This window comes from Phoenix dactylifera, chromosome 8, assembly GCF_051530095.1.
Source record: "Phoenix dactylifera cultivar Ajwa chromosome 8, Ajwa_hap1_PhDact_Kaust_v1.1, whole genome shotgun sequence".
Lineage (NCBI taxonomy): Eukaryota > Viridiplantae > Streptophyta > Magnoliopsida > Arecales > Arecaceae > Phoenix > Phoenix dactylifera.
In genome coordinates this window covers 29,908,131-29,917,485 of record NC_143197.1, presented here as the reverse complement: position 1 = coordinate 29,917,485, position 9,355 = coordinate 29,908,131, and the positions used below count along the sequence as shown (strand labels likewise).

The following is a 9,355-nucleotide window of genomic DNA, read 5'->3' as shown; positions in this document are numbered from 1 at the left end:
AGTCATCGGCTTTCAAATACATAATGTAAGCTTCTCTGATACACACCCAGTAGCGACTTGATGCATGCTTTTAAATAAATTAATACGCAGTTTGCAGAACGTACTGTTCACTAATCATAATACATGGTCAAATGATACATACCCATCAAAACAATCATTCAGTATCTCAATTTACACATCTAGGTAAATCGATACGCAGTTTTCAAAACATGGTATTTATTAGTACACACTATATTGTCAGATGATACTGACCTAATAAAATAATCATCTAATATCTTAATACACACTTTTAAATAAATTGATACATAATTTTCAAAATATGGTATTTATCAATGCACAATACATAACTAGTTGATACATACTCCTCCATTTTTTGATACATACTTTAAGTTTTTTTGACCTTGTAAAAGAGAGAGGGATTTAGAGAAGGAAAAAGAGACTTGGGGAGGAAAAGGAAGGCACAGAGGGGAGAGATGGCTTGATGAGAAAGAGGGCGAATGGAGAGGGCTTGATAAGGAAGAAGAGATAATACAGGTAGACAACCTCTCTTCATGCACGTGATTTCTTTTCTTTTGTTATTTTTTTTAAAAAAAAAATTAAAGAATTGACGGACTCCATTGGTAGTAAGAGTCCGGTCCTAATGTATGCGATTTCTCTGGTTAGTGCATAAGAGGATTTTTATTCCCTGAGTGGCATGGTGCAGTGCAAATGGCTCATGAGTCATCTGCCGCACTAGGCGATTTCAACTTTCGAAATTATAGAAGCCCGGCCTTAGGCACAAAACCAGTCAAATTATACAAGCCCGGCCTGAAGCCCGCCCGCTTAAAGATTGACTGTGAGTTTAGGCCCGAGGCCCGGCCCAGGATTAGCTCGCTCCTCAGATTGCCACTCCGGGACGCCAAGACTGGGTCTTGTACCCTTGTTTCGGTCCCTCAACCGAGTTACGAAGAACCGGGCGGTTCTCATTTGAAATTTAAGCGGCCATCTCTCTCTCTCTCTGCTCGGAATCCATGGCGGCCGATTTCCAGAAGGAGCTTCTCTCTTCGCTGGTCTCCGACATCAAAAACTACAGTGGCTCAGATCCCCTTCGGCCATGGCTTCAGTATGGAAGTAGAAAAGAGGAAAAAAATGGAATTTTTATTCGATTTTTAACCTCTATTTTTTCCCCTTTCTATTGATTCTTTTACTCCACCTTTGATCGCTTTGCCCCGATGTCGAATGCAGCGGCGTTCGGAGGATGAAAGAATCGCTGCCTTCTCATATCCTCAAGGAGAAGCTCCCTCGATTCCTCCAGAAATGCGCCCAGACCTTCGAATCCGACCGGAAATACCGCAACGATTCTCGGTACCTTCGCGTTTGGATCGAACTGGTAATGGAGTATCAAGCTTATGACCGTTGTACGGCGGCAAAAAAAAAAAGAAAAAAGAAATCTCATTTAGGTCTTCTTTTCTTTGTGCTTTCCAAGATTTGACCTAATGGGCAGTTTCCCACTTTAATTCTTTTCCAAAGTTATTTGGCTTTCTATTTACAGGTTATGTAGTTGTTGATAATGGATTTGGAAGTGGATTGCTTTGAATCTTGTTTTCGTGATTTTTTTTGTGTTTGTTATTTTCCTTGAGCTACAATTCATGAAATTTTTTTTTTTTTACTATGCTTGATTTAGATGGATTACGTGGATGATGCAAAAGTGATTTTGAGAAGGATGGAGAGGAATCAGATCGGATTGAAGCGATCGATGTTTTATTCGGCCTATGCTCTATACTACGAGAAGCAGAAGAAGTTTGAAGAGGCGGAGAAGATGTACCATTTGGGGGTTCAAAAGTAAGAAATCGTTTCTTTTATTCTTGCTGGACCGCTCCTGATAAAATTATATGCTAATTTTCTATAATTATTAATCTCGTTTAGAAGAGTGAACTCAGATTTTATCTGATATCGTTCCTTTTTGATTAAGGAGGGCAACAGCCCGCCCATAGAAGTTAATATGTACAACAAGATAAGTTAGGAGGAGAAAGAAAGGAAAACAGCTAGTTAGCAGAAGGAAATAATGAGTTTAGAGAGTTCCATAACAGGTGATAGCTTTTCTGGACTCTGGGAGCCAACTGCAGTCCTTGAAGGGATGCAGATCCGCTACAGTGGTAGCCTCAACACAATTTTTTTCCTTCAAGAAATCTCGATTGTTGCATTCCTTCCAAATTGTCCAGCAGATTGCCAATACCAGCTTACCCAAGCAGTTCTTTTTCTATTGCTAATTCTTTTTTTTTTTTTTACCTCGGTAGAGTCCGCAGAGGCAGTAATGCAGGCGGGTGTCCTTTGAATTCGATCTTACTTTTTACCTTTTTTCAGATCTGCTTCAAGTTAGGGCACTGAAGGAATAAATGGTTGACTGTTTATTCTCAGCAGTTGCAGAAACTACATCCTCCACTAATGTTCCACCTCTTCTTTGCTAGTACCTCGGCAATGTGTATCATGTCCTACCACATAAAAATTCTAACTTTATCTGGGGCTGTGGTTTTCCAAAGGGAAGAGTGGATAGGAGATCTGATTACTCTCCATATTGAGAAAGGATTAAAAGGAATATCACTGTGAAAGATCGGTTTTTACTAGATCTCCAGAGTGGGACATCTGGTCCAGTACTAGGCCTGATAATGTTTAGAATATTACTAGGTTCCATCCATTCTGAGTTTCAGTCAGAGTTAAAGGTCCCCTCAGATAAATTTTCCATTCATTTTTCCTTCTGTTCCACAGCTCTGATACTGCTTTGAACAACAGCGAAATTATATAATCCTTCCCAGTTAAGGTCAAACAAAAATCTACCTAGTTTTTCCAAAGTGGGTGATTCTCTCATATTGCTCCCAGTGTGCTTTCTTCCTTTAATATCCGTTTCCAAAAGATCATTTATCCTGATAAAATAATTAAATTGAAGGGTATCTTAATGATTCTGTGAATTACCATTCTTGTCTGATAATAGCCTTCTAACATTGAAGTCTCCTCCTTAACACCCAAGGTCCCAGAAAAGAAAATCGTATATAACCAAGTTCATTCCAGAAGATAGTTATGAAGGATCTTTGATTTGAGCCATAAACTGCTATGAAGGTCCAAGATTTTTCCGAAATTACTTCAGCGAAGGAAAGTGCGAGAGAATTGATTTTTAAGTAATTAGTATAGATAGGGACCTCGTACTCCATCTTACTGAAGACCTCCAGAAGCTCCAATTGCATCTAGACTTTGACATGAGTCCAATCTTGGGTAACCAATTGAATTAAGGAAGTTTAGGAAGGTGCAGATATTTTGGTTTCTTGTGAAGCCAATAATTCACAGTTTGAACTCATCACAAGGTTTCTTGAAGCTCTCGTTTTGAAGGCTGAGCACTTGAATATTCCACGAAATGATTAACGTAAGGACCAGAGAAGATAAACAGGACCAAATTGAGAACTATTCATGTTGGCATCAGAGAACCCAAATCCTTCATCACATCCCACACTATCGAAGATAATGTTGAAGATTTTTTACAATCTTGACACTGGCTTTCTGAAGCCTTAAGTTGTAGATGCCGAGCCATTCTTGATAGGTCTTAGAGCTTTTCTATCAATAGGGACCAATACATTGTCCAGGCTATAGTCAAAGTAGCTGGTTTAGAGTTACTAAGATATGTTTGCTTTGACATCTTGAACTCATCGTACACAGGGATACTTCTAGGAAAGTAAGATTGAATTAGATGAAGCGGAAGGCTTCTTTTGCATGTCGTGTCATCACCAAATTTGTGTTTGAGGCTCACAAGAGTTTCATAGGGCAGCAATAAAACTTGAATTCTGTCTGAATTTCATAGAATAAGAATCACAGATATGAGAGTCTTGACCTTAAAGTGCTGAAGGATATCGCTAGATATTACACCATTCATAGTGTGGAACTCTAGACTAGTTAAAGCAAAAGTTGGAGAACTGGTTGGGATGGAATATGCATGTGCACTGGTAGTCTGAGGAAGCTTTAAGAAGGTGACATTGTTAGCTATCTGTTGAAGGGCTGGGGAAGGGGAAAAGACATAATTTAATCTTAGATGCAATTTGAAATGATAGATATTAACTAAAATGATGAGATAAGAAATGGTTGCTAGGACGATGATCATGCAAGATGCTTAATTATTTGAGACAAGAAGAGAGATCAGTTGCTCAGGTGTAGGTGTTATCAAGTTAGGATTTGGTAAGAATAACCAAACTAGCAACAAGATGGTGGTGGAGATTACTTTGGAATTGCCTTGCCTTAAGCCATAAGTGTTGCTTAATAAATGTAGGTAGAAATTTAAGTGATTATCAAAGGTGCATGTGATTTTGATAAGCAATATACCTTTGTTGAGAAAGAAGGCAGACTGGACACAACAAAGAGATCTTGTAACTAGCAAAATCTATCACAAGTAGCTCAAAGGTGCTCTCTTTTTTAATGTAAGTTGGTTAATCCCCTTGAATATCATGTGTTCCATGGAATATATGATATTTTAGTCTTTTTTTTAAGGGAGTTGGGGTGGGGGGGGGGGGGGGGGGTGGCGGTGGATGGACTTAATTAGCATGCTTGAATGAACCTCTCAAACTGGTTAAGAGGCCCGCATTAGTTTATAGATATACCAATGATGAGAAATGTTTCAGATAGGGCAAGAAAAGATGGATGTGGCTTCATATGCTGCGGAGAAATGCATACTTCATTTCAGTTTTATATAGCATGCAATTTTGGTCAATGAAGGCAACAGTTAAAAACAAACAATAGACATTTTTAGCAAATCCAACCATTGAATCAAGTAAAACCATAAGCCACTGGTGGTGATTTTTAGCACTTTGTTGAGCTGTTTGAGTGAGTCTTAATATTGTAGATGGATCTACAAACAACAAGGCCTAGTGATATCCAATCTTTGCTCTCAAGAATCAAATCCAATAGTAGATATGAGGTGTAAGAAAAGGAGGGGACCAATGACACAATGAAAGGGAGACTCCTTATGCTAAAACTAGTCAAAGAGCTAAAGAAATATGAATTTATCATGGAACGAGGCATACTTTATCAATTCTCAGCCTATAGCTCCAATTTTAGATATAGAAACTACATAGGACTTTTATTTTCTTTTCCTGCTTTCCTGACATGTTGCAATTACTTACTATAAATAATCTAATACAGAGTTTTATTGATGTGAGTTCATCACTCAAGACCAACTCAAAATTGAAGTCTTCAGTGGTTGGTTGCTTAAATGTAATTTAGTTGAAAAAATAGCCTGAGATCCAGGGGAGGATTTATCAAGAAACATCCCAAATACATTTTGAGCTCTGGTAGATGAGCCAGTGGTCCCTTGAAATTCTATTTCTGTTGGTCATGATGTTCAGACCCAGAGGCTTTAGAAGAAAGAGTAGAAGGTGCTGCAGAAATAATAATTTAGCAAGGCAAGCCATTGATAATCTGATTTCTGGTTCATCTTGTTAAGCTCTAACTGGGCAATTCTAAGGTTTTGATGATACATGAGGAAACTCATGGGGTTCAATTGTTAGCAAGCTGCGAATATGCAACTGTCTGGCAAACAGTTTGAAAGATTTTAACCATGGATTGTGTAATTTGTGTGTCATTATCATATAAAGTCCATTCAAGATGTCAAACATCTACTTTCTGCCAAGGACTTGTCCAGCTGAAGAAGAATCAAGTGAATAAAGCACTCATGTCATGACATCCAGACATTACCTACAAGCTACTTTTCGATCATCTCCTGCAAGAACTTTAGGTCCTTTAATTGATGTATCAAACATGTACCCCAAAACCAATGATTTGCTTCAGTTTGTAATGTTCATATTGGATGATGAACGCTCACTTATTGGCTTCACTGGCTGGATCTTTTTCCCTTTACAATGTGTTTGGTTTTCACTGTTTTATTGGCTTTTTCAAAAAAGAAATGAAACGTATGGAAAAACTTACCTGAGTTAAACTCCAAAGAAGGAAAACTAAAGAAACACATAAGAGTAGTAAATTGGAGGAGTCAGCCCAGGGGCTGGACTCAGCCGGGTGGTGGGCCGATATCAAGATCAGCCCAAGAAAGTTATTCCTATGGTGTTCGCTTTATTGAGCACCATGTTCATTTATTTTGATAGTTCTATCAGACTGAAGAGTTATATCTATGATACTGTTATATTTTATATTCACTCTGTGATACTGTTAGATTTTATGTTCACACTAAACTATTGAATAGCCTTGCAGAGCCAGTTGGTGAGTTACGGAAATCTTATGAAAAATTTCTTCATCGCTTGATGCTGTACAAGAAACGGAAAGCTAAAGTATTACTCCTTTTGCATCATGGGTTTTAGTTTACTTTTGCTTTTATTAGCTACTTACAAATGTATTGCAGCTGCAGGAAGCTGTCACCAACAAAGGGAGACCAACTTCTAAATATATTCATCAAGGTAGTAATATTAGTGAACAAAAAGGTTCTGTGTAATATGCCATGTCAGTCCAGCAATTGTGTCTTCATGAGTTTAAGCATTCCGATTTTACTCGTTTCATGCACTATGAATGTCACTTATAATGGAGAAGTTTGTCACTGAGACTGAGGATTGCTCATTTATAGGGACTGAAGAAATTAGGGATTTGACTCCAAGCAACTATCACATGGTTATTCCAGACAGAACATCTCAGCAGTCTCTTTCCAACACTAACCCTGCAGATCATCACGAATTAGTTGAGAACATTAATCTGATGGAAGGAAGCTCAAATTGTACAGGTTTTACAAATTTTAAAGATGAATTCCCAGTGTCAACAAATGTCAAAAGTATCCCTGAGTACCAAGGAAATACTGCAGATTCGGATCGGCAAACTCCATTTTGTAGTGATGAAACAGTTGTGGTGAAGTTTGTAGATTCGGCTATTGTTGGCAAGTCTTATGCAGAAGATGCCTGTCATCATGGTTTAGTGGATCCCACAATCAACATGAAGGAAGCTATGAATGCCATAAGCAGTATGTTTCGGGAGCCCCTGGAACCAGAGCCAGTTGTTAAGAGATCACATCGAAGTACACCAAAAGTAAACCAGCAAAGGAGTGAATTTGAGGTGTACATTGATGAAAGCTCCGAAGATGGGCCAGACCTATGTCATCAGAACCCAAAACGTGACCAGAATTGTGCTAAGAAACCACCCAACCTGCAGACTCGTAAGCATCACAAACCCTTTAGTTCAGATACATCAAAAAAATCAATGAAGGCAGAGCTACAGAAACCATTCTTTGGAGCATTCAAAATATTGGCTGATGATGATGATGATGATGATGAATGTGATGATAAAAATGATGAAGGGAACAATAGGTATTTGGAAGAATCAGAGCAACCTGCTCTATCTCTAAATGCATCGGTCTTCTTAAATCCAGATCATCTAAATTTTGGCAGTTGTGATAATCTCAATATGATCAGCTCAGGACTAAAAGAAGACACGGTGATTAGAAGATTTGTTGGATCAACTGTTCTTGGTGAACCTGAAGTAGAAAATGCATGCCACCATGGTCTGGTTGATCCCACTATCAACCTGAAGGAGGCTATGGACGAGATTAACAGCATGTTTGGAAAGCCAATAAATTTTGTCAGGGGTGAGAAACCGAAAAAGAAGCAAGGTAATGTGTCATTAAATCAGAAACCAGCCAATCATGGCTTCTCTATATTGGCAGATGATGATTTAGAAGAGTCAAAAGGAAAAGGTTCGACAAGCATTTCCTCTAACTTTGGTAAGGAGTGTGATTTATTTGAGCCAACCATTTTTACCAAGGAGGCTATGGATGAGATAAATGAAATGTTCGGAAAACCATTGGACTTCTAAGATCATAGATGAAGAACAAGTAATCTTATCCTGTAAAAGATTGCTGTGTGATTGGTGGAGTTGCATCAGTCTTTTTCCCCGCGACAATCTTGTGTGATGAAGATTTCATGATAGTAATTCCCATATTTGATGAAAACTATAATGGTATTCGAACATCTTGATGTTGTCATGTCTGGTGCATGGCCTTATTGGAGGTCACCCAAGAAACCGATGAAGCATTAGATATTGAAGATCTGAAAGAGAGAAGTGATCATTTAAGTGGCATGCAGACCTCAGTCATTGCAGACGCAAGAAAGATGAATGTCAGACATGTTCAAATTGGCCCCTTTGAAAGGACCATAGACCCAGACTTCTGTTGAAATTTTGATAGTCTTTTTCTCTAATCTGCTGCAAAACAATTTTTTTGAGAAAAGTTGTAAAACTTTTTTACTTAAGCTTGCATTGCATCTTTAGTATGACTGGAATACTAGTGACTTGTTTGGATGGATTTGGAGTTCCTAAGTTCGTTCTTGACTAAATTACTCAAAACTTTCTTTCACTGAAGCAATCGGCATTATATTATCGCATCTCTTTAAAATATTAAAATGAATTAGTCCAGAACTTTTAGATTGATAAAAAGCCATGAGGAGGCCGATATATTTAAACAAAATGAGCAACAGGCCTAATAAATTTTTCCCCTTTTCAGAAGCAGGTCACTCATGACCTGATTTTGTCTGACATTCTAAATTTTGACATGCATCATTTGAGTTGTAGAAATTTGTGTTATGGATAGGAATACTATTCGACTCCACAATATCAGAAGTTCAGCATCTAAAAACATTGATGGTATAGCACTCAGGACTTGTTAAGCTTCCTGTGTTGTGCCTCTTCAGAGAGAGATGGGGAAAGATTGCACCTCTCAGAAGATAGGGGAAAGAAAGGGAGAGATTGTTCAAGCGAAGGTAGCGTAGAGTAATATGAAGTTGTATATATGCAGCGTTCGGCTCAATTGTGCCTCTGGAGTTTCAAAGTTGGCTGTCCACGAAGACATTAGCCAGTCTTTTTTTGGGTACGAAAAGCCAACTTTATTTTGTTGAACAACATCCTGTCCTTCACCCATTGGATAGTTTGACTGGGATTTTTTGGTAAAAGCTCTTCAAGCAAGAGGTTTTCCGAAGACCTTCACCCATTGGTTTCGTTGCTTACTATCTTCAGCTGTAGTAGCTCTCCTTATGAATGGTAAACCAAAAAATTGGATCAAATGTTGCTGATGTTTTGGCGAGGCTTCTTAAGCAGGGAGGATCGATAGGGCTAGTTAAAGGAATTGGAGAAATTGATGTCTTTCACAACATTAAAAACCTTGAATTTGCTGATGATACTCTACTGCTCTGTGCCGCAAAAAAGAAAGTATTGGAGCAATGAAAGCTATTCTCCTAGCCTTTGAAGGGGCATCACAGTTGAAAATAAATTTCCATAAAAGCTCCATTGTTGGCCTTAATATGCATGAAGAGAAATCTGATGTAATGGCTACTTTGATGAATTGCAAGAAAGGTGC

The 9,355-nt window shown here is 38.3% G+C and overlaps 1 protein-coding gene across 12 annotated transcripts; it reads left to right on the top strand.

The window, feature by feature from the left end:
- The first annotated feature begins 911 nt into the window (after positions 1–911).
- Positions 912–8,276, top strand: LOC103718818 (Mad3/BUB1 homology region 1). Of its 12 annotated transcripts, none has more exons than XM_026809136.4 (6): positions 912–1,102; positions 1,225–1,369; positions 1,664–1,821; positions 6,212–6,296; positions 6,368–6,422; positions 6,587–8,276. In XM_026809136.4, exons 1-6 carry the CDS (start codon positions 1,011–1,013, stop codon positions 7,819–7,821), a joined length of 1,770 nt encoding a protein of 589 aa, XP_026664937.4. In that variant the 5' UTR covers positions 912–1,010; the 3' UTR covers positions 7,822–8,276. The 12 variants fall into 12 exon arrangements, with proteins under 12 accessions (XP_026664937.4, XP_026664936.4, XP_008806032.4 ...); XM_026809135.4 differs by having other exon boundaries at positions 921–1,102; positions 6,374–6,446; XM_008807810.5 differs by having other exon boundaries at positions 922–1,102; positions 6,368–6,446.
- Positions 8,277–9,355: the final 1,079 nt, after the last annotated feature.